This window comes from Monodelphis domestica, chromosome 4 (genome assembly GCF_027887165.1).
Source record: "Monodelphis domestica isolate mMonDom1 chromosome 4, mMonDom1.pri, whole genome shotgun sequence".
Lineage (NCBI taxonomy): Eukaryota > Metazoa > Chordata > Mammalia > Didelphimorphia > Didelphidae > Monodelphis > Monodelphis domestica.
This window is the reverse complement of record NC_077230.1, coordinates 243,975,303-244,001,739: the sequence shown is the minus strand read 5'-3', so window position 1 is coordinate 244,001,739 and position 26,437 is coordinate 243,975,303. Positions and strand designations below refer to the sequence as shown.

The following is a 26,437-nucleotide window of genomic DNA, read 5'->3' as shown; positions in this document are numbered from 1 at the left end:
AATATATAGTATCAAAATGAAAATGCAAAAATACCTTGTTGGTAAAATTTAGTATTATTGTTTTTAAAGATTTAAATCAATTATACTTTGTGAAGAGCTGATAAAACAGCAAATTTAATAAAGCCAAAATACTTTAGTTGGGGGAAAATTTTTTTTTTAAATGGAAGTACCTTAACATCCCTCTGTGCTCTTCATGCCAGTTTTGTATTCTTTCTTCCCATTGTTCTTTTGTCAGTTTGTGCTGTTCCAACACTCTATTAAGAGGAAAATTCTATGAAAGTTTATATAAATGAACACTTCTAAAATCATTCAACTACTATTAATGTTCATAATGTGCTTTTAAGATATTATCATCAAAGAGATAATTTATTGTGACTCCCTCCTATCTTCTGCCATTGTACATATTAAAAAATTGAACAACAAAAAAGTAACATACATCCCCACTCATTATTTCAAAAAAACAGAGATGAAATAGTAAATACTAACATTCACAACTCCTGGATCCTAGTTCTTGGCTTACTGAAGTATATATACTTCCCATATTTTTAACATTAAATTACCATAGTTAGTGAACTTCTAGTTAAAATACTCATAATTTCTACTGAAGGAGAGGATACCTGGTAGCAATTTGTCAAAAAAAGTTTCACTTAGTGACTCCCATTTCCTATACCATGGTTAGAAAATACAGTAGAATTTTAAATTGCAAAGTAGATTGTCTGGAATTCTTGAAACAACCATTTTAGGAAAACTCCTAGTATATCTGGGCAACAAAGATGAACAAAAGGAAAAAGATATTCTACTTTCAAGGAAAACGCTCATAAACCTAGTGCTACCTTTTTACATTCCATTTATTTTTTTTAATTTGGTCAATTTCAAACATTATTCCTTGGTTACAAAAATCATTTTCTATTCCTCTCTCCCCTCCCTCTTCCCCTCTCACAGCTGACATGCAATTTCATTGGGTATTACATGTGTCCTTGATCAGAATCCATTTCCATATTGTTGGTATTTGCACTAGGATGTTCATTTAGAGTCCACATCCCCAATCATGTCCCCCTCAATCCATGTAATCAAGTAGTTGCTTTTCTTTGGTGTTTTTACTCCCACAGGTTTTCCTCTGAATGTGGATAATGTTTTTTCTCATACATCCCTAAAAGTTGTTCAGGATCACTGCATTGCCACTAATGGAGAAGTCCATTACATTCAATTGTACCACAGTGTATCAGTCTCTGTGTACAATGTTCTTCTGGTTCTGCTCCTCTCACTCTGTATCACTTACTGGAGGTTGTTCCAGTTCCCATGGAATTCCTCTACTTTATTATTCCTTTGATAGTGCTACCTTTTTAAATGGTAATGGGAATCAGAATGAAACAGCACTCTTTTTTTCACATGTATTCAGTACAGATTCATCCCCTTCCATTAAATCTCTCATAATGATCCATCAACTCCTTCCCCAGCTCTTCCTTGGTGTTTAGTCTGGGATCATAGGGATTGAATAACATTACCATGATCTTCATAAGTATGGCTTTACACTTCCAACTTCTTCCTGAAGCACACTAATTAAATCCCAAATAAGGGCTTCAATCAAATAGATCCCATTGATTATATGCATTTTGATTTATGCTTTAAGATCTCTGTTCTTTGTTTATACTATACCAAGAAATAACTAAATTTCAAATTTATCAATTTCATTGTATATAAAACAGAGTAACTTCTCCTAGGTGTTAACATGGTAAATGATTTACAATTACAAAATACTTTATGATCTTATTTAAGCCTCTATAATAACACTGAAAAGTTAGTAATAAAATAAAAAGGTAGTAATAAAAATAATTTTATTCCCACTTGACAGAAAATAAACTGATATTTATAGATATTTGAATGACAACATTTAAATAAGGCAGTGGATAAAGTACTGGATCTGGAATCAGGAAGACCTAAACCCAGTTCTTCTAACTGCCAACCACATTGCCAACCACAACATTTACCTATATGTTGGATACAATCAGTAAAGAAATATTTAGCTTGTTGAATGGAAGTTATTTTGGAATGTTCTGTTTTTAAAATTTATTTTCGACTTAAGAAGACTCACTATAACAATGAGCTACCTGATACTTACAACTTTGATTTAGGAATAATGTAGAAAGAAGAGTATATAATAAAAATCCCAAATCTTGCTACCTAATTAAGTCCTCAAATTTGCAACAACATTTAACAAAATGTATCTTTCATGAAAAAAGTGACATCTTACCTCTGTTGTCCTAATTTTAGAAAGGATAATATTATTATACGTAGCCCTAGTACTTCTATGCATAATTGACACAACATAACTAGTAGTCTCTGTATTGTCTTTTTCTTCCATTTTCTCATCATAGCATAGCAGAGTAAAGATAATTCTGGACTTTAAGTCAGAAGAACCCTGGATTCAAGTATCATTTTTGACATTATGGTGAATAATAACCTCCCTGAACCTTGGTTTTATCATCTGTAAAAGAGAAATATTACCACCAGGATTTATCTCACAAGGCTGTTTGGGGAATCAGGTAAGATGTATGTAAAATACTTTTTGAAATTTATAGCAACATATAAATGTCAGCTACAGCAACTACCACGTACTGATGATGAATGTCTTTTGTTTTTCCTCTCAACCATACCCACAAAAACAGAAATTGTTTGGTTCAAAGTTACCAACAATCTCTCAATTACCTTCTTTTCCAACCTCATCCTTCTTAATCTCTCTGCAGCACTGACATGGTTAACTAACTTCCTTCTCCTCCCAGATACTCTCCTTTCTAGATAGGACTTGTCTCTTGATTCTCCTCCTTTCTGTCTGACCAGTCCTCTGCTTCTTTGGTTGGTTCCTCACCCATGTCCACCCTATTAACTATGGAGGTCCTTCCAAGGCTTTGTCTTGGGCTCTCTCCTCTTCTGTCTCATTTTCTCGATTGGTGATCTCATCAACCTTCATGGGGTTAGTCATCATCTATATGCAAATGATCCCAGATCTTATTTTTTCAGATTTATTCATAACTAATCAGTCTTCAGATCAAGTTCCTCATCACCAGCTGCCTGCTAGACATTTCAAATCAGATGCCCCATTGGTAACTCAAACTTCATATCCAAAAGTGGATTCCATCTTTCCCCAAAAAATCTCTTATGAACTTCCTTATTACTATTGAAGGCATCATTATTTTCCCAATCACCTAGGTTTACAACCACTATGTCATCCTTGATTCCTTGCTCTTACTCACTCAATATTTCCAATTAGTTGTCAAATCTTATAATTAATTTCTCTACAATATATGTTATTTATATCCCCTTCTTGCCAACACCTTAGTTCAGATTTTCATTTGAACTACTACAATAGTCTTCCAATTGATCTTTCCATCCCAAGCCTAATCCCATAACTAATCAAACCTCCACTTAGTGTCAAAATGACTTTCCTAAAGTATACATGTAACCATGTCCTCTCCCTGTTCTATAAACTTCAGTGGCTCCTTATTAACGCCCAGTCTTGTGTTTGGCATTTAAAGCTCTTTACAACCTTGGCCTTTCATACTTTGCACAGGACAGTCTATTGACCTCTACACTGACACTATAGTCGAGTCATACTAGAATATGTACTGGACATACAACATCCCCTCTTCTAGCTCTAAGCCTTTGGTACTGATTCTTCCCTATGCCTCTAATATTAATGTTCTCCCTTTTCAACTTTAGACACTTGGAATTATTGACTTTCTTTAAGTCATAGATTAAGTACCAAAAAGTCTTTTCTGTGGCCCCAAAACTGCTAGTGTCATCATCTTCAGTTATCTTCCATCTATCCTATATCCATCTTCTAAGTTCTGATTTATATATTGCTCATCCCAATGGAATGGAAGCTACTTTTGATGGAAGATGAAGCACTTTTTAAAATTCTCACAAGTTCTCAAACCTCTCCAAAATAAAAATTCTGCCCAACTATCTCCACAGTTTAAGACACAAAGAACCCCAAAACAAATGGAACTGAAGTACAGCTGGGGCCACTTCTGCCTCCCAAGAAGTCACTTGGAGTAGAAACTAAAGCTGGTAAAAAATTAACTCCCCCGGTAAATAAGGCTCAGAGAGCTTTGGGAACTAGCCCTTAGTGAATCTGCTTTCAAAGGTGAAGGACTCAGAAAGTAAACAATTGGGGAATATAAAGAATACTGAAATTACCAAAGATTTCAGGAAAAAGAAAACTTGGTTAAAGACCTTGAGCATAAGCAGATAAATCAACAGGGATGTTATCAATAACAGAAAAAAATATGGTCTCCAGATCACCTAGAGAAGCTCAGACATTTATGAATAAATATTGTAAGACAAGACAACAAATGCCTAATAAGGTAAAGGACATTCTGTGCATTTTTTAGAAGGCATGGAATCACAGTTAGTTGCTTTTGAATGGAATAAAAGAGAAATGAGAATTGTAAAAGCAGAATTTAAGACCTTGACAACAAAAATAATTATCAGAATAGAAAAATTTGTATCCAGGATGGGGGTGGTGCTGGGGAGAATGATAGAATCAGAATGGGAATACAAAGAAGTGAAGGACAATCAAAAAAAGAGAGACAAAAAACAATAACATTAAAAGGCAATAAGCAATAGATTATGAAGAATGGAGAACAACTTAAGAATTTTAAGTCTCTCGCCAGAACATAAAGACAACAAACATGAATAACATAACTCACAAAACAATACAAAAAATTGCCCACATTTCCAAACACAGAATACAAAATGTCAATCTGAAAAATCTATAGATCCTCTCCGTTATGTAAGGTAAGGACTGTTTTTGTCTTTTTTCTAGGGAGTGAGTATTTACTAGTGCTTAGCACAGTTCCTGGCATATGTTAAAACACTTAATAAATGCTTCTTTGCCCTCATTGTTTTATCCTTATCCAGATCTTAAGCATCTTTCAGAACCAATCTAAAATTCAACCTCTTACATGATTCAGGTCTGCAGTGTCACTACTTAGTGATCTTGTCCAAATCCCTTAACCTCTCTGAGTCTTGGCTTCCTAATTTGTTAACTGGGAAAAAACTGGGGTATCTTTCCTAAACTATGTCTTAGATATTGTGAGGATTGCAGAGCACTCTGAAACATAAGAAAATTACTTACTAAGTAAATTCAAGATGTTTTTATTCTTATTCTAGCCTCATTGATCTCACTAATCTCTGAAATTTTAACACATTTATTGTTTATACCAAATAATAATTTATTGATATCTCTTTAATGGGCATTATCTCCCAAACTAGACTATGATCTCTGAAAACTAGAATTCTGTCTTAAATTTCTTTTGCATTTTTCTCTTTTTTTCATAAGGTATCCTCAAACAAAAATCTCTGCAAAATATAAACCTAGTCAATTCAACCCTTTCATTCACATCTTTATGCATTTCAGATCTTGACCAATGCCCAGTTTTATTAAAGTTTTCTCCTTTCATTTCTGCCCTTCCATCAGGAAAATGAAAAAACATAGCAGAAAATTGCTTTTTTAGAGTTAGGGTAAATATTTACAAGCTAAAGCAATGATCTTTTGATCATTACAGAATTCTAGAAACTGAGAGGTACCACAGTATAGTAAAATATTATTAAAACTTAAGAGTGAAAGGACCTGTGGTTCAAATCCCAGCTCTAGAACTCACTACCTAAAACGTTGGGAAAATCAAGGCTTTTTAATAACTAGCACTTACATTCTATGATTTACAAAAGTATTTTACATTGTCTCAATTTGTGTTTATGGTAATCCTTGGAAGTAGATATTAGTATTATCATTTTACAAATACTAGTATTATCATTTTACAAATGAGGAAAATGAGGCAGACAGAAATGAAACAATTTGCATAGGGTCATATAACTAGTGTTTAATGGCTAGATTTTAACTGAGGTTTTCCCAATTTCAGATCCAATGCTTTATCCACTGCCTTGTTTAAATGTTAGTTTTCGTTTTTATTTTTATTATATATTTAGTAACTACCACCACCACCAGCACCAAAACACATTTAACTAAACAAAAGCATAAAGAAAATTACATGCAAAACTATGAACTCCACATTATTTATAATTTGTTTAAATTTGTAAATTATATATGTATGCTAATATAAACATCTGCTTTTGAGTTCCCTTTGGATTTGTTTTACTTGGTTTTTTCTCTTGATTTTGTTGCTGTTTTTCAAAAATGTAATCATGCTATGTATTATTCTCATTTCTTTTCATAGATATCTTTTTCATATTTCCAAAATTAGTTTTTTAATAACATAATATATTCAAATAACGAGATATTCAACCATTTCTCTCATTCATTGCATTTGTGCCATTTCCAGTTATTTTGTCATAACAAAGCTTCCATGAATATTTTCATACATAACACAGCTTTTTACCTTCTCAATAATGCCCTTAGGACCTAACCTTAGTAATGGGATCTCCAGATCAATTAATTTTACAAATCTTAATGTATATTCCCACTTTATTTTATAAAGAAAAATTCACAGCTACTCTAGCAATGTACTATTAAACCTGTTTCCCCATGTTCCTATCATCATTTAATCACTTTAGCTTGTCTGGTTCTTAGTTAACATATTATCAGGACCATACTCTTTCCAAAACAAATCTTTCCAGCTTGATCATACCCAATGGAACTTTTATTCCAGTGTCACAACCCCTCAGAGATGCAGAATTATTTCCATAGTAGGATAAGTGTTGAAATAAGATTTTTGCAGAATATTCATGTTCTCTAAGCCATAGTTTTCCCATCAGAAACTATGTCTGGATTGTGTATATGCTCAGGCTTAGATCTACTACTAACCTCATGCAGATGTGCAGGGGTTCTCCAGATAACTATCTTATTTAACTTATCCAAGTTTCTATTAATTTCCTTTCCTTATTTCTTGTTTATTTTTGGTTAGATTTATCTAGTTCCAAGAGAGGAAAATTAAAGTTCCCTGCTATTATTATTTTGTGATTCCTCCCATCTGTATATATTTCACATTTCGTTTTTCCTTTAAAAATATGGGTGCTGTAACAGTTGGTGCATAAAGGCCCAATAATGATATTGCTTCATTATCCATCCTATCCACCCAATATATTTACCTGTTCGTCCATTCCAATTATATCCATTTTAGTCCCAACTCTGTCTGAGATCATGACTGTTACCCTGCCTTCTATGGATCAGCGGAAGCAAAGTATATTCTGCTCCAGCCCCTCATTTTCACTCTATGTTTATCTCTTATTTTCACTGTGTTTCTTGTAGATGACACAGTCAGGTCTTGATTTTTTATCTTTTCTGTTATCTATTTTCTTCCCATGTGTGAATTCATCACATTACACTCAATATTATGGTTACTAGTTGTGCATCTCCCTCTACTCCATTCCTTCTCACTATTTGTGCCCACACCTTTTTCTTTCTGTTGTATTTCTCCTATGTCCAATTTCCTTTGACCACTATCTCTCCTATTCACAAAAGGTTAGTTTTCTTAAAAATAAGAGCTCTTAATTTCTTTCTACTCCTAATTTATAAGAGCTGAATCATACAACTAGTGCCAATCAACATTTATTAAATACCTACTATGTACTAAGTACTAAGAATACAAAGGCAAAAATCAAATCATTCTCTGGTCTTAAGAAAATAATATTCTACCAGAACAAACAATACATACGTGTCTTCTCTTGATTTATTTTGACTAGATCTGTGATTTAATGGGTTTGGAAGTATCTACAGAGGAATTTCCTCTTACCAATTTACATCCTGTTTAATTTATTAACTTAAGAGTTGCCAAAAAGCACTGAGATATTAAGAGACTTGCCCAGAGGAAAACAGGTGGCATGTGTCTGAAGTTAAGATTTAAACTCAAAATAGCCTTCTTGGTCAAGAAAAATCTAAAAGTAAATTTTTAAAAAGACTTCCACAAATTTCTTGAAATCTCAGGGAACCTTCTCACTGGAGGCTGTGGTTTCTATCCTTTGGATGCTTCTAAACTGTGTAAGGGCAGGTTGCAAAAGGGGGAAAGATGGAACATTGAAAGAAGAGTTGATTGATAGCAAAGACCATTAGGAGCAGAGGATGCTGAGAGACAAAAAGGGATTTAACAAAGCTCCGTGAAGAACTCTGGGGGCTTTTGAGCAGAGACCTCTATGTAAACCTCAAAATTCCTTAGACTTATAAATGTTGGAAATTTCACCATTGGGATATTTCATACTTGGAAAATTTCTTACTGATAGTCTATTGGAATGGGAACCCCATTGGCATGGGAGGTTCCTTCTCTTCCCTTCTTCAGATTACTTTAGGACAGAAACCTTTTGCTGAACAATGGAAAGGACTTTGACCTATGCTTAAGCATAGAACAGGAATTTCTTTGAATCATGATTGATTTTAGAATTGATACAATGGAGATACTTGGAATAAATCTCCACCCTATTCAGTCCTAACAGGATTGAGTAAGGACTGCAGCCTAGATCAAAGATTTAATCATTTGAAAATATGACCTTCAACAGACATGTGAAAAAGCCAGAAACCTCTGGGCGGTCTTGGGTTAAGCTAGAGCCTCCATTGGCACAGGGAAATTGATGAACAGTGATTGGTAGATGGGAGAACTGAGAGGAGGAACTTGGAGGGTTTCCTAAAAGATAGGAGGGTCTGGAGACTTGAGGGTTGGGGAGGAGTTTGGTCAGGGTGATTGCGGTGGACTCGGAGAAGCTTGCGCTGAAGGAAGCTGAAGGTGGGGGCCTCTGAGACTGTTTCTCCATTTTGGTCACGTGAGTGATAGGTACTGATCTCTTTTCTTTGCCCCAGCTATCTAAGGGCTTGGGCCTTTTGGCCCAGCCTAAACAGAAGGGGTATTTAAGCCCTATTCCCTTCTCTCCCTTTATCTCTCTCTCTATCTCTAATTCCTTTCTTGCTCCTATTGTAATTAAACTCCAAAAAAGGCTGACGGCTGACTTGAGTTTTTCATTTAGGAATTACATAGCTGAATTCCTTGGCGACCTTAAATTAATATATATCAGTCTTTTAAAGTGATTCCCTTGTCACATCTATAACAGGCAAGAAGCATTTTCCTTTATGAGGATCTTGCCAAGAGCCAAAAAAGGATTCACCTGCGTATAGTCCTAAGATTACTCCTACCAAATTATTTCAACAACATAGTATCTCAAGGAACATCTCAACAGAGTGTCAAGACTCTTCAGACCCAGGAGGGTTGTGGACTCTCTGCCCAAGAATCTGGTTCTCTCCCTTTGCACCTACTCAGACTTTTCCTTAATTTATAATATTATAAATAATATTGAGAGAATTAGTGGGTAAGGGTTGGAGAAACCCCAGTTGGCTTCACAGCTGCTTAAGTGAAGGACCATTAGGGGGATAAATCAGGGACCCTGACTTCCTCATTCCAACTCCCCAATTTTCCTTATAGTCATTGCTCATAAAATCTTCTTACATGCAGTCAGATATTTTCTTATGGCTTATTTCTAGTAGCTAAGAGAAAGGGTATCTGTTGTGGCTATCTAAGATCCTTCCCCCACTGAGTCAAAGACTCGAGAAGCTTGTCTCTGTAGCATCTGGGGAACCTCTTATATCACCTGATAAGGGAGACCTTCCTTCATCTTCCCATCACCTTCACACAACAGGGGAACCCCAATTTCCTGAGTAGCACCCCTTGACAGCATTACTCAGGAGGAGTGAGTGAGAGAGTAGGAATCATCCTATCAAAGCTCCTTACCTTTCAACACCTTCCTCCTTCACAACTAGCTCCCTTCGACCATCGTTAACCTGCCTTAAAGTAACACCATGATCAAGTTCAATTATTATCATTATAACTGTTAAAGAAATTGCTTATCCCCAAAGTATTAAAATATGTTTTAAAAATAAATGTATTGATTATTTAAACATTAAACCTCTTTGGTGATCCATTGCACTAATTTAGGAACTATACCTGGACAAGAGGGAGACTTCAAGAGATGAAAGCAGCATTTATTGAAATGGTTTGAGTTAGAGGTGAGGAGGGCCTGAACAATTAGACATTTGTGTCAGTGAAGAGAACAGTTGCAATGTGAAAGATGTTGATGGGAAAAGCTAGGTGACTCCATGGATTGAGAGCCAGGCCTACAGATGGGAAGTCCTGGGTTCAAATCTGTCAACAGACACTTCCCAGCTGTGTGACCCTGGGCCAGCTACTTAACCTCCATTGCCTAGTCCTTACTGCTCTTCTGCCTTGGAGCCAATACACAGTATTGGTTCCAAGACAGAAGATACCAGTTTAGAAGAAAAAGAAAGATGTTAATAAAGTAGCAGAATAAGGAATTGACCTCAGGTCGTCTACCTTTTCACTCCATTGTGGTTGCCCTTTGTACCTGAGAATACTTTCTCAATTTGGACCTTAATTTTCAATATCACCTCACCCTTTCTCTAAAATGTTTCTTTAATCAAATCCCAAGTTCCATAGTATGGTTCTAAAGGGAGACAAATTTCTAAATCAAAACTGGCTCGTGGAAAAACCTCAATATCAGTTAGCATCAGTAGAAGTTTAAATACTTTCCATTCAAATTTATGTCAGTGAGGATGTGGTCTATATGTATATCAAAAGAATTGTTACAAAGCAGTGAATTTATATTAAGAACATTCTTTTCCAAGTTTAAGGTATACTCAGAATACATACATAACTGGACATATGGGTACTTCATTATAATAATTTCATCATTTGATCACATTGTTATCCATGATCCTTTATATATTCATAAAACCCTAAAAAAGTTGATTTTCCTCATTTGATTTCTTTGCCCTAAGACTGCCTAGATATGTTCATATATTTTTCCCATTTCTAATCTCATATTTCATCTTTTTCTCAACCTTCTCAATGTTTTCACATTTTAAGCATTCTTTAATCATTTCCATTGAAACAATAATCTGTCCCTCACTATGACAAGCTAATATTATTTTCTGAAATCCTTCATTAAATCCTAATTCTTATATAAGTACATTATATAAGATACATCAATAAGAAATTATATTAAGAGACCTAGAGAAGGGGGCAGCTGGGTGGCTCAGTGGATTGAGAGTCAGACTTAGAGACCAGAGGTCCTAGGTTCAAATCTGACCTCAGACACTTCCCAGCTGGGTGACCCTGGTCAAGTCACTTAACCCCCATTGCCCAGCCCTTTACATTCTTCTGCCTTGGAGCCAATATACAGTATTGACTCCAAGATGGAAGGTAAGGGTTTAAAAAAATTTTTTTAAAAAGAGACCTAGAGAAAAGCAATATTATCCTAAATTATATTGATCCACTTAAATAGCAAACCACGAGGTGGGAATGGGTGTGGGGGAAGTGATCTTTGCCTATATGCTCTAAATATCAGATACTCAAAAATTCAATAAGGTGGGGCTTAAGTATTTTTTAAATGGTAGGCAATCAATATAATTAAATTTTTAGGAAAAAATAGGTCATTTTTATTATCCATAACACCATACAATGGCTGCAATACCCAAGGTTCTTTGACCAGAGTACTAATGTTGCAATACCAAGCATATCTAAGTGGATATAAAAAGATTAACATATTACTATCTCATGCATATGCTTCTCTTTAACAGTATAAAAAGAGTACATATCTATTTCCTGACAATATTATTTTAAAAATGTAAGTCAGAACACAGCATAGGATAACAACATTCAAATAATTAAGCTTTAGAAATTGATGACAAATGATCATCCAGCATTTATATGAAGATATCCAGAAGAGGAGATCTTCATCCAGGACAGTCTGATGCAGTCAATCTATTTCTGTATAATTCTAAGTTATTCTTCTTAATCGTCACTTCCACCTTCAATAGCTGGAGCTGCCCTCTGCAGACAAGCAGAACAAGTCTAATCTTTACTCCACATGATAGATGTTTAAACTCTTGAAGCTCATGATCATGTCCTCATAAGTAAAATCATTTTTTAGGTTAAAGCCCTCAGATCTCTTTCATGTGAACTACCAATTCTTTGTAGTAAAGCTTAGAATATCGAGTTAGTAATGCTAAAATTTAATTATAACTAAAAATTACTCCCTTCTGTTCCTTATTCTGTTCCTAAAGTGACAATGGCAGAATATCTAGAAACAGAGTTCAACTACTGTCACTCTAAATATTAAATCTTTACCTCTGACAAACAAAATGACCCACTACTACTGGCAGTATCAAACAAAACCACACTAACATCCTCACTATAAATGAAACCAGAAATAAAAATAAGTTGCAGTTAAATGTAATGTGATTCACAGATCCTTCTTAAGGAGGTGAATGAAGCTTTAAATTGGAGTTAGTTTTACCATGTACCAACAGACAACAAGAAATATTTCCTGAAACATTTGCTAATTTTCCCTTATAGTTCCAATCAAGACTATTGACATTATTAAAAAGAAAACCAATTTCTTTACTAACATGTGTTGCAAAAGAATAAGAAAGAGATAAATCCTGTGAGAAACTTGACAAAATTCTCCAAGTCACCATTTTACCTTGATACTTAGTGATATCAATATAGATGAAAGGTCAGCAAAAAGTAATATAGAAAATATGGTTTATACTTTGAGAAATGAAAGGTCAAAGCCTTGTATACTGAGAATATCTTCTTTAAAGTTAGAACTAGAAGATGTTGGATGTCAAGCAGCACCCAAAAACATTTAAAAAACTAGAACTGGTTTTACCTTAGCATGCATACATAAGCTATTTAAGAGTTAACTGGCAGGAATGGTATCACTGACTAAAGCAAAATTCCAAGCAGCAATTAAATAGTAAAAACTAAGACAAGGGAATACTGTATGTTTATGGGTACTTCTAGACTAACCAGTTTAAGGAAACTATTTATTGTGCTGGAGGAAAACCAACAACAAACTAGAAGTGCACACAAGTAAAGACAGTATTACAATTTCTTTGAAAAATTCAATCAAAACAAAGCACTTGCTACAAAGAATGTATAAAGAATCCAGAAACTACCTTGACTAGCTGACACTAGACCTCCTTACCAAGCTAAGAGGCACGGCAGCCAAAAACACTACCATTTAAAACTACAAGCTCATATGCAAAAGGTCAGACCTACTGAAAGACCATGAGACAGCTGAGAGGAGTAAATGAGCCTACAGTGAGCCTCATTCAAAAATAGTTGGGTCACATCATTTCTGGAGCATTTATAGATGAAACAATATATACAGCAAGACTATAATGACTATTCTTTTTTAGTTTATTTCTCTTTTTTTATTTACTGAATGAAGCTTTATCCAATATAAGGTTTAGTAAACAATAAAGAACAAATATACTGAAGAAAAGGAGAGTGATAATTTTTTAAAGGAAAACAAATTTATATTTTGGACATGCAAATTAAGAATGATCAGTTTGTTAGGGTATGAAGAAGTTATTCTTAGTAGCACCAAAAAATAGTAAAAATCATTATGTTTGTATTCTATGGTCTCAAAAACCAATATGAAAGTTAAGAAAATGAGATAGGGAGAATGGTTGGATTTAACCAAACATATTGGAAAAAAAAAATCTTCATTAAGGACAATACAAGTTCAATATTGAAAGACTACAGCAACTACCTGCCCATGTGCCTTTTACCTCAACTCTATAAAATACTTAAGAAAATGGGTATAACAAAGGGATCCTTGATGAAAACATGAAAAGAGAATGCGAATAAAAATTTTGCACATGCTCTTCTACGGGACACACATGACTGAGTTTTAGTAAATAGGAGATCTAGATATTATATTGTCTGTTGAATTTTATTTCATTAATTTTTATTTTTATTTCAATTACCTGGAGAAACAATTTTGACAACTGTTTTCTGATTTTTTAAAATTCAGATTCTCTCTCCTGCTCCTGACATAGTAAATAGTCAGATATAGGTGATATTAGTGCTTTCATGCAATACATATTTCCATATTGCTCATGCTATGACAGAAGACACATACTATACATACAATAAAATGCTCATGAAGAAAATAAAGTAGAAGATGGCATGCTTTGATCTGTAATCAGACTCCAACAATTCCTTCTTTGGCTGTAGATGGCATTTTTCAAAATGATTCCTTTTTGCTTAGCTGAGAATAGTTTAGTTTTGTGCAGATGATCATTGTAGAGTATTTCTATAATTATATACAATGTTCTTCTGGCTCTGCTCATTTCATTTTATATCAGTTCATAAAATCTTATCCAGGTTTTTCTGAATTTGTCCTATTTATCATTTCTTATGGCACAATAGTATTACATTACAACCATATACCACTTCTTCAGTCATTCCCTAACTGAAGGAGAACCCTTCAGTTTCCAATTACTTGCCACTATGAATAGAGCTGCTAAAAATATTTTTGTACAGTTAGGTCTTTTCCCTTATCTATGATCTCTTTGGGATACAGATCTAGTACTGATATTGCTAGATCAAAGGGTATGTAATACCTTTATGGCCATTTTGGCATGGTTCCATATTGTTCTCCAGAATAGTTTCACAGTTCCACTATCAATATATTAGTGTACAAATTTTACTACATCCCCTCCAACATTAACATTTTCCTTTATAGCCATATAAGCTAATCTGATAGGTGTGAGATGATCTCTCAGAGTTGTTTTAATCTGCATTTCTCTAATCAATAATTTGGAGGATTTTTTTATGTGACTATAATTTTAAACTTCCTCTGACAACTGCCTATTCATAGCCTTTGACCATTTATCAATTGGAGAATGCTGTGTATTCTTAGAACTTTTGACTCTATATAAATGCTCTATATATTTGAGAGATTAGGTCATTGTTAGAGACACTTGCTATAAATTTTTTTCCTCAATTTGTTGTTTCCCTTCTAATATCATTTGCATTGGTTTTCTTTCTTAAAATTTGACTGAATAAAACAAAATAGTTTTTCTCTGATGCATGTTAAAACAATGTAAATAACTGTGATGGTTATCAATGATAACATTATCCAATGATCAATTTCATTCCAAAGTTGGGCACAAAAAAGAGAAATATTTTTCCTAAGGGATTTTTCAGTTTCAAAGGCTCTCCCATATGCAGAATTCAAGTAAAAGGATTCCCTATCAAAACTGAAAACATTTTATCTCTATTAAACATTGGGATATCCTTATGAAATCCATAATTGTTCAAGTGATCCATTTAACAATCCATACTAGAAATAGCAAAGTTAACTGAATAATGCATACTAAACTTTGATATAGCCAAACAAGTTCCTACTGCTTTAGTCTAGAGAGCCAGATATCCCTAGACAAACACTACAGGTAGATGATGAAATGAACTGGCCTCCAAAATTGAAACTAAAGATCAAACTATTAGAGAAAAAAATTTTTTTTTTACTTTTAAAGGGACCTCAGAAATCAACTAGCGGTAACCTTAAGGACCAAATCTTCTTGTTGGCTTGTCATCTGTGTGAGATAAAAATGGTTTTAACATTTTTAAGTAAAGTTTTATTACATTAAAAAAATGTAAAAACCATTCTTAGCTGCCAGGTTGGTCCTACAAAAATGGGTGGGGAATGTAAAAAGGAGAGGATTTGGGGGATGTGAAAAAATGGATTGTATTGGGCCAGGGTCAGTAGGCTGACTGTGGATTGCTGGTCTCATGCCACTCTCCTTTGAAAACTTACACTTTCCTACATAACTTTTCATTATAACAGGAGTCATATAAAAACTTGAGCTAAATGTGACCCTTAGACCATCACTTGCTGGATTTTAGTCTAGAACTGCATCTTTGTTTTTTGTGGATGAGATCAAGCTGTATTGAATTCTGAAAACTGCACAAGACTTTCAATAATCTTTCAGAATAAAGGAAATTTTTTAACATCAATATTCTTCTAGTAAGGCTATAGGGCTATGAATACTAGAACACCTTGATCTCCAAAGAATTAATATTGCAAATAATCCTAAAAAAATTAACTTATAGAACAATATACAAAAGCAGATGTAAGGAAACTACAATTATTAATAGGTATGTTAGAGCAAGCTTGAACTAGCTTGCAAGAGTAAAATGTTCAATTTTCAGAGTGACTATTTATTATGTTGGAAATTGGCAAACACTATGAATTAGGTCTTAATTTTGTGTTTTGTTAATTGCCCAGATTAAAAATTATGTAGAAATGTTAATAATGTAGATTAAACTTAAAAGTTGGTTTGAAGAGGCCGCTAGTTGGTTCAGTGGATTGAGTGCCAGCCTTAGAGATGGGAGGAGCTAGATTTCCTAATATATGACCCTGGGCAAAACACTTAACCTCCATTGACTAGCCCTTACCACTCTTCTGTCTTGGAACCAATACACAGTATTGATTCAAAGATGGAAGGTAAGGGTTAAAAAAAATTAGACAAATATTTTCCCATCCCCTCAAACAGTTTGTTGTTAAACATTTACCATCATACCATAGTTATATCAATAAAAAAGACCTGTGCTTGAGAAATGGTATAAAGAAAAATACAGGCCACTTATGACTGGGGAGGCTATTCATGTTCAAATAATAACAATAGACAGGAAAAGATAAATATGGGTGAGGATAGACAAAGGATGAAAAATGGCAATCTTAACTGTGGAAAGAGCAAATAGATCAGTAAAAGAAAACATTTCAAACAATTCAGCAGGTACTACATCTAAGTTTTAATCATTAAAGCAAGAACGGAAAGTTTTTTGCTAGTGCATGTAAAATCTAAAGCTCACTTAATTTCGTTTTAAAGATTAGGAAGTTTTACAAAGATAGAATTCCAAAGTTATTATATATCATTAATAGGAGTGATACTCAGCAAGACAGTGTATGATAAACCCAAAGAACTCAGCTTTTGAGACGAAAATTCACTTTTTGACAAAAACTGCTGGGAAAATTGGAAAACAGTATGGGAGAGATTAGGTTGAGATCAAAATCTCACACCCTACACCAAGATAAACTGGCAATGGATGAATCACTTGACTAGAAAGAAGGAAATTACAAGTAAACTAAGAGAACATAGAATAGTTTACCTATCAGATCTATGGGAAAGATTTTTAAGACTAAGCAAGAGATAGAAAATATTACAAAATATAAAAGAAATTATTTTGATTACATCAAATTAAAAAGGTTTTGTACAAACAAAACCAATATAACCAAAATTAGAAGGTTAGCAACAAATTGGGAAAAAATCTTCACAACAAAAAACACTGACAAAGGTCTAATTACTCAAATTTATAAAGAGCTAAATCAGTTGTACAAAAAAAATCAAGCTCCAATTGATAAATGGGAAAGGGATATGAACAGGCAATTTTCAGATAAAGAAATCAAAACTATTAACAACCACATGAAAAAGTGTTCTGAATCTCTTATAATCAGAGAAATGCAAATCAAAACAACTGTGAAGTACCACCTCACCCCTAGCAGATTGGCTAACATGACAGAAATATAAAGTAATAAATATTAAAGAGGATGTGGCAAAACTGGGAAATTAAAACATTGCTGGTGGAGTTGTTAACTGATCCAACCATTCTGGAAGGCAATTTGGAACTATGCCCCAAACGGCACTAAAAGTCTGTCTGCCTTTTGATCCAGCCATACCATTGCTGGGTTTATGCCCCATGGAGATAATAAGGAAAAGACTTGTACAAAAATATTTATAGATGCACTCTTTGTGGTGGCCAAAAATTGGAAAATGAGGGATTGCCCTTCAAATGGGGAATGGCTGAACAAATTGTGGTATATGTTGGTGGTGGGATACTATTGTGCTCAAAGGAATAATGAACTGGAGGAATTCCATGTGAACTTGAATAACTTCTAGGAACTGATGCAGAGTGAAAGGAGCAGAACCAGGAGAACATTGTACACAGAGATGAATACACTGTGGCACAATCGAATGTAATGGACTTCTCTACTAGTAGCAATGCAATGACCAAGGACAATTCTGAGGGACTTATGAGAAAGAACACTGTCCACATCCAGAGGAAGAACTGGGAATAGAAACACAGAAGAAAAACAACTGCTTGATCACCTGGGTCGATGGGGATATACCTGGGGATGTAGACTCTAATTGATCACCCTAATACAGATATTAGTAATATGGAAAGAGGTCTTGTTCAATGACACATGTAAAACCCATTGGAGTTGTTCATTGGCTATGGGATGGGGGGGTGGAAGGATGGGAGGGGAAGAACATGAATCATGTCACCATGGAAAAATATTCTAAATTAATTAATTAAATAAAAATTTTCAAATAAAAAAAGGAGTGATAAAGGATCAGCAAGTGTCCATCAATTGAGTCACAGAGAATGATAATAAAATTTCTGGCCATACTTCAAAATAAAGTTCTTTTTTTTTTTTTTAGATCCTTACCTTCCATCATGGAATCAATACTGTGTATTGGTTCCAAGGCAGAAGAGCAGTAAGGGCTAGGTAATGGGGGGTAAGTGACTTCCCAGAGTCACACAGCTGGAAAGTTTCTGAGGTCAAATTTGAACCCAGGACCTCCCATCTCTAAGCTTGGCTCTTAATCCAATGAGCCATCCAGCTGCCCCCTATAATAAAGTTCTAAATAACATCTTCTTATGCCAGCAACAGAAATTATTTCAAAATAAAGACTTGAAAATCTTCAGTGCTAATTAACTATCACTTTAAAATAGAAACAAATGATTCTCAAGAAGGATATAGAAAGCATTTATTGTTATTAGCAAGAGTTATTACCATTGTTATTACTAAGCACTTCTCTGCATATGGTAAGATCTATCTATACTAAACAACACTTCCAAGTCCCCCCATATATGCTCCAAAATTTTCTACCTAGTGCTGCCAAATTAGTATTTATAAAATCTAATTGTGAAAAAACATAAATTGGTTAGCTGGGGAGACAGAAACTAAGTAATTAGTGTAAAGACTTATCTTACTCCATAAAGCAGTTTTATTGCTATCAATTGTTGTTTAGTTGTGTCTGATTCCACATGGTTTAAAACAGGAAAAGCATTATTTACCAATTCAGGCAGGTTTTTAGAAGCATTATAAAAGTATCCTTCAATAATATGCAAAGGGACCATAATAATGCAAATGGAAAGAAAAATAAATAAATTAAAATTGCTGAAACAAAATGCTATATAATTATGAGTAAGCTAGGTCCTTGAATATATTTGAAAATGAATGTCTAAGATAAAAAAATAAGACATTATTCACAATTAAAAACAACATACAAAAGCATTTCACTTACCGTTGAGGTAGAAGTCTGTCATTAGCCAGGTAGCCTGGTTTATGAATCTCTTTATTATGATCTCCATATTTAGATTGGACAGCATAAGAAGCCAAAAGGACAGCAGTTTCAGGGGGGCAGTATATTTCATCATTTAAGATAGCTTCTTTAACTTGTAAGAAGAAAAGTCTCTGTGTTATTTCTTGAATTAGTTCCTCAGACACATCTTCAGGAAAGAATTTCGCTCGAAACTTGAACTGCAGAGGATTTTCTTTCCTAACATCCTGTTGTGTTACCTGAAATAAGTTTTAATATTATCAAATGCAAAAAACTTTCACTATTATCTAAACCCCTTTAAAAGTATATTTAAGGAAAGGAATTCTGGAACAGCATAGAATTCTGAAACTTCTAAGTATACCTCTAAAATACTCTTAACTAACACAACTTAACTTCACATTCTTTGGTTGGTTTATCTTAAAGATGTATTTATTGATGGACAAAATATTTAATTCTGCTTACTTAAAAAACTTACTAAATTTAAAAATCTGTTTTAAAAGAATGCCTAGCTTGTCAGCTCTGAGGGAGAGTAGGGACAGAAGAGGAGACTCGGTTGATAACATGAATCATGGAACCATGGAAAAATACTTTAAAATAAATAAAATTTTCAAAAATTAAAATTAATAAATAAAAACTTATTTTGGGTATGTAACTTTTAGTGACTTTTTCTCCTTCTAGTGAGCAAAGTTGACACCTAAACCAAATTTGAAAAGAAAATTAAAATAAGAAATAGAATCTCATTAAAGCTCAGTTTAGGATACTTTAAAAAACTTCAGAGAGGTGGAGTCAAGATGGCAGCATAGAGGCAGCAAAAGTTCAGACCTCTGAAAACCCTTCCTTACCAGTTAAAAACCAAATGCTCCTAGGGTACTGAAAACCAAACCTGTAGTCGAGGCATTGCCATAAAGGCAGAACCGTAAGGGTTAAGCCTCCTCTTCTCTCTGTTTGGGATGCATTGTCAGGGTTGTGGGTTGAACTGTGTACGACCTGCCAGGCTGTGTCCTCAAGGTTGGAGAAGCATCAGAAGGAGGACTGATAAGGTTTGTGAGAAATTGTGAGAGACTGTGGTAAAGTTGCTTGTTTGGAATCCTCTCGGTTCTTCCCTGTGCCTGGCAGGTAATGTCATGAATTCCTATGAATCTGCCCAATTATTGGTTCCTGCTGTTGCTGGGCGGTAACATCATATCTTCCTGTGGGTCTTAACCTATATATGCTTTGTGTGAAACCAATAAAGCTTTGTCGCTATGCATTTTCATATAGCGTCCATTCATTACTCTTCATTTCGTTACCCCAAGTGAGGTCACACAGGGCTGGCCGACCCTGGCGATGAGCCTTACACAAATCTAACAACAGAACACAGCCAAGGAACCCTCTTGTTGGACTCAACTTAAAATGTACTCCCCCCAAAACCCTGAATTTGAGAACACTTGGGTTTAAGAGGAAGGAAGAAGGAAGGCCCCAGGATGCCTCCCCCACCTATAGTACTGAGCCTCCAGTAGTGGCTGGAATCTCTGGGCAGGCAAGGGCGCTAGCCTGGAGGGAGTACCTTGTGGATAAAGCTGTGCCAGGCTCAGAGCTCTGAACACAGGTGGCTGGGAGGCAGCTCAAGGAGAACTACAGAGGACACAGCCTAGCGCCTAGTCTCAGTAGCTCAGATACTCCATATTGCCCCCTCCCCTTCACGAGATTTTGGTGTCAGGGCACATCAGCTCTGCAAGTGCTGGGCATAATCTCATCAATCCTTCAGAGGACAGGGAAGCTCAAGCTCAAACACCCCTCCCTCACAGACTGCTCTGAGTGCCTTGCTAAGCTCCAAGGGTGAAGGCTAACAGAAATGCCTAAACCCCACTGATCCAGCACACAATTAGAGGAGCAAGTGTGCAGGCAACTACGGGGAAATCCAATCTTTAATATTCAGAATACAACAACTGGAAGCAAGCAACTTCACGAAGCAGCAGGACACTATAAAACAGAATAAAAAGAATGAAAAAAATTGAGGAAAATATGAAACACCTCATTCACAAAACAGAAGAGTTAGAAAACCATTCCAAGAGAGACAACTTAAGAATCATTGGTCTACCAGAAGACCATGACAAAAGAAAAAGCCATCATGCTACAGCAAATCATCCATAAAAACTTCCTGGACATTCTAGAACAAGAGGGAAATGTGGAGATTGAAAGAATCCACAGATCACCTTCTGTATTTAATCCCTAACTGACAACACCCAGGAATGTCATAGCCAAATTCAAGAACTATCAGACAAAGGAAAAACTAACATAAGCAGGAAAGAAGAAGTCATTCAGATACCATGGAACTACAGTGAGGATAACACAGAATCTGGCTGCATCTACACTGAAGGACTGAAAGGCATGGAATGTGAAGTTCCAGAAAGCAAGGGAACTAGGTCTACAACCAAGAATCAACTACCCAGCAAAAGTGACTATATTCTTACAGGGGAGAAAGTATGGTCATTTAATAAAACAAAAAGAATTCCAAGCATTTATAAAGAAAAGACCAGACCTGACCAGAATATCTTTTGCCCAAATACAGAACCCAAGAGAATCATCAAAAGGTAATTGAGAAAGGGAGGGAAAAGAAAAACCAAAAAAAAAGCTTTTTTTAAGGAACCCAATAAGTTATGATATGTATCTCTAAAAGAAAAGAGGATATTGGTAACTCTTAAAAATTGTTATTATCACCTGGGTAGCTAGAAGAATTATACTTAGAGGGAACAGTGACAAACTATATAGGATGAAATTTTAAGACATAAACATGTATATAAATATATGTATGCATAAATATATATGTATATACAACTGGAGTTAAAAAAAGAGGTTAATACTGAGAGAAATGGGAGAAGAAACAAAATGGGGTAAATTCATATGTCATAAAGAAGCTCATGGCAGGACAGGAGGAGAACAATACACTGGAAGGGTAAAGAGGTTGGAGATAGGAAATACTCAATTCTTATGTGCATTGCAATTGACTCAAAGAGGGAAGAATAACCAAATACATTGGGGCAGAGAATTGATTTGCACCCTATAGGGAAGTAGAAGGGTAACAAATGGACTGGTGGGGAGGGAAGCAATACAAGGGAAGGAGAGGGTGGGGGAATAGTTTAAAAAGATTATAAAGAAAATAAGAGGGGAAAAATAAGTGAGAGGGGTAGAAAGGGAAGTAAAATAAGGGTGGGTATTAGGGCAACCGATTAAAAATAAAACACTGGTATAGAAGGAAATAGTGAAAGAAGGAAGGAAAGGACTAGGAGTGGAAACCAAAATGCTGGGAAATACACAGCTGGTAATCATAACTCTGAATGTGAATGGAAAGGATGGAGTAAGACCTTTTGGGCCTCAACTGATAGAAAGAAGGCAGGAGTTGCAATCATGATATCTGACAAAGCAAAAGTAAAATTAGATCTAGTCAAAAGAGATAGGGGAGGTAATTACATCCTGATAAAAGGCAGTATAGATAATGAGGAAATATCAGTACTCAACATGAATGCACCAAATGGCATAGCATCCAAATTTATAAAAGAGAAAGTAGTGGAGCTCAAGGATGAAATAGATAGAAAAACGATAATAGTGGGAGACCTGAACCTTCCTCTATCAGAACTAGATAAATCAAATCAAAAGAGGTACGAGAAATGAATGAAATCTTAGAAAAATTATAGTTAGTAGATATGTGGAGAAAAATAAATAGGAACAAAAAGGAACACAACTTCCTTTCAGTAGCACATGGTACATTCACAAAGACTGACCATGTACTAGGGCATAAAAACATTGTGAAGAAGTACAAAAGAGCAGAAATAATAAATGCAACCTTCTCAGACCACAATGCAATGAAAATAATAATTAGAAAGGATACATGGAGAGTCAAATAAAAAAATTATTTGGAAATTAAACAATATGATTCTCCAAAATTGGTTAAAGAACAAATCATAGAAACAATTATTTCACTGAAGAAAATTACAATGATGAGACATCCTTTCAAAATCTATGGAATGAAGCCAAAGCAGGACTCAGGAGGAAATGTATATCCTTGAGTTCATATATTAACAAATTAGGGAAGGCAGAGGTCAATGAATTAGGCACGCAAATTTAAAAACTAGAAAGTGAACAAATTAAAAATTCTCAGATGAAGACTAAATTAGAGATCCTAAAACTCAAAGGCAAAATTAATAAAATCCAAAGTCAAAGAGCTATTGATTTAATAAATAAGACTAGAAGCTGGTATTTTGAAAAAAACAAATAAAATAGACAAAGTACTGGTCAATCTAATTTAAAAAAGGAAAGAAGAAAACCAAATTGACAGTACCCAAGATGAAAAGAGAGACCTCACCTCTAATGAAGAGGAAATTAAGGCAATCATTAAAATTATTATGCTCAATTATATGGCAATAAATATGGCAATCTAGGTGATATGGATGAATATTTACAAAAATATAAATTGCCTAGACTAACAGAGGAAGAAATAAATTACCTAAACAAGCACATATCAGAAAAAGAAATTGAACAAGCCATCAAAAAACTTACTAAGAAAAAATCCCCAGGACCAGATGGATTCACAAACGAATTTTACCACACATTCAAAGAACAACTAATCCCAATATTATACAAACTATTGGGCAGAATAAGCAAAGAAGGAGTTCTACCAAATTCCTTTTACAACACAAATACGGTACTGATTCCAAAGCTAGGCAAGTCAAAAACAGAGAAAGAAAACTATAGACCAATCTATTTAATAAACATAGATACAAAAATCTTAAATAGAATAATAGCAAAAAAGACTTCAGCAAGTGATCACGAGGGTTATTCATTATGACCAGGAAGGATTTATATCAGGAATACAAGGATGGTTCAATATTAGGAAAACCATCCACATAATTAACCATATTAACAAACAAACTGACAAAAATCATATGATTATCTCAATATATGCAGAAAAAGCCTTAAAAATAGAAGGATCTTTCCTAAAAATAATAAACACTATATATCTAAAACCGTCAGCTAACATCATCTGCAAAGGGGATAAACTAGAAGCCTTCCCAATAAGATCAGGAGTGAAACAAGGATGTCCATTATCACCTCTATTATTTAACATTGTACTAGAAACACTAGCAATAGCAATTAGAGAAAAAAATAAATTGAAGGTATTAAAATAGGCAATGAGGAGACCAAGCTATTACTCTTTGAAGATGATATGATGGTCTACTTAAAGAATCCTAGAGAATCAACCAAAAAGCTAGTGGAAATAATCAACAACTTTAGCAAAGTTGCAGGATACAAAATAAACCCATGTAAGTCATCAGCATTTCTATATATATCCAACACATCTAAACAGCAAGAATTAGAAAGAGATATTCCATTTAAAATCACCATAACAATATAAGAACTTAGGAATCTATTTGCTGAGACAAACATAGGAAATATATGAACACAACTACAAAACACTCTCCACACAATTAAAACTAGATCTAAACAATTGGAAAAACATCGATTGCTCATGGGTGAGATGAGCTAACATAATAAAAATGACAATCTTTAATTTACTTATTTAGTGCCATACCCATTGAACTAACAAAAAACTTTTTTACTGAATTAGAAAAAAAATAACAAAGTTCATTTGGAAGAACAAAAGAACAAGGATATCCAGGGAAATAATGGAAAAAAAAAAGCAAAGGAAGGTGGCCTTGCAATTCCAGATCTCAAATTATACTATAAAGCAGTGATCATCAAAACAATATGGTACTGGCTATGAGATAGAAAGGAGGATTAGTGGAACAGACTTGGGGTAAGTGACCTCAGCAACACAGTCTATGATAAGCCCAAAGATCCCAGCTTTGGGGACCATAATCCACTATTTGATAAAAAACTGCTGGGAAAATTGGAAAACAGTGTGGGAGAGATTAGGTTTGGATCAACATCTCACACCCTATACCAAGATAAACCCATAATGGGTGAATGACTTGAATAGAAAGAAGGAAACGATAAGTAAATTAGGTGAACATAGAATAGTATACATGTCAGACCTTTGGGAAGGGAAAGATTTTAAAACCAAGCAAGAGCTAGGAAAAAAAATACAAAATGCAAAATAAATAATTTTGATTACATCAAATTAAAAAGTTTTTGTACAAACAAAACCAATGCCACCAAAATTAGAAGGTTAGCAACCAATTAGGAAACAATCTTCATTACAAAAACCTCTGACAAAGGTCCAATTACTCAAATTTATAAAGAGCTAAATCAATTGTACAAAAAATCAAGTCATTCTCCAATTGATAAATGGGCAAATGACATGAATAGGCAATTTTTAGTTTAAGAAATCAAAACTATTAATAACACATGAAAAAATTTCTAAATATCTTATAATCAGAGAGATGCAAATCAAAACAACTCTGAGGTATCACTTCACACCTAGCAGATTGACTAATATGACAGCTATGGAAAGTAATGAATGCTGGAGGGGATGTGGCAAAGTGGGGACATTAATGCATTGCTGATGGAGTTGTCAATAGATCCAACCATTCTGGAGGGCAATTTGGAATTATGCCCAAACGGCACTAAAAGACTGTCTGCTCTTTGATCCAGCCATAGCACTGCTGGGTCTGTAACCTAAAGAGATAATAAGGAAAAAGACATGTACAAGAATATTCATAGCTGCACTCTTTGTGGTGGCCAAAAATTGGAAAATGAGGGGATGCCCTTCAATTGGGGAATGGCTGAACAAATTGTGGTATATGTTGGTGGTGGGATACTATTGTGCTTAAAGGAATAATAAAGTGGAGGAATTCCATGGGAACTGGAATGACTTCCAGGAATTGATGCAGAGTGAAAGAAGCAGAACCAGGAGAACATTATACACAGAGATGAATACACTGTGGTTCAATTGAATGTAATGGACTTCTCCATTAGTGACAATGCAGTGATACTGAACAACCTGGAGGGATCTATGAGAAAAAACACTATCCACATTCAAAGGAAAAACTGTGGGAGTAGAAACACCAAAGAAAAACAACTGCTGGATCACATGGGTCAAGGGCGATATGATTGGGGATATACTCTAAATGAACATCCTAGTGCAAACACCAACAACATGAAAATAGGTTCTGATCAAGGACACATGTAATACCCAGTGGAATTGTGTGTAGGCTATGGAAAGAGTGGGTGGAGGGGAGGGAGGGAAAGAAAATGATTCTTATAACCAAGGAATAATTT

The 26,437-nt window shown here is 34.7% G+C and overlaps 1 protein-coding gene and 1 long non-coding RNA gene across 9 annotated transcripts in view; one reads left to right on the top strand and one right to left on the bottom strand.

The window, feature by feature from the left end:
• Positions 1–26,437, bottom strand: part of RDX (radixin) — a 141,833-nt gene that overhangs the window by 60,006 nt on the left and 55,390 nt on the right. For all 8 annotated transcript variants that reach the window (XM_056794430.1, XM_056794431.1, XM_007494866.3 and 5 more), the window contains 2 exons: positions 19,184–19,458; positions 171–254 (listed from right to left, as the gene is read on the bottom strand). In XM_056794430.1, the coding sequence (XP_056650408.1) occupies positions 171–254; positions 19,184–19,458 (359 nt within the window). The remainder of the gene's footprint in view (positions 1–170; positions 255–19,183; positions 19,459–26,437) is intronic.
• Positions 1–26,437, top strand: part of LOC107652431 (uncharacterized) — an 83,716-nt gene that overhangs the window by 3,680 nt on the left and 53,599 nt on the right. Inside the window, exon 2 of the long non-coding RNA XR_008911313.1 lies at positions 2,376–2,543. This is a non-coding gene — a long non-coding RNA (uncharacterized LOC107652431). The remainder of the gene's footprint in view (positions 1–2,375; positions 2,544–26,437) is intronic.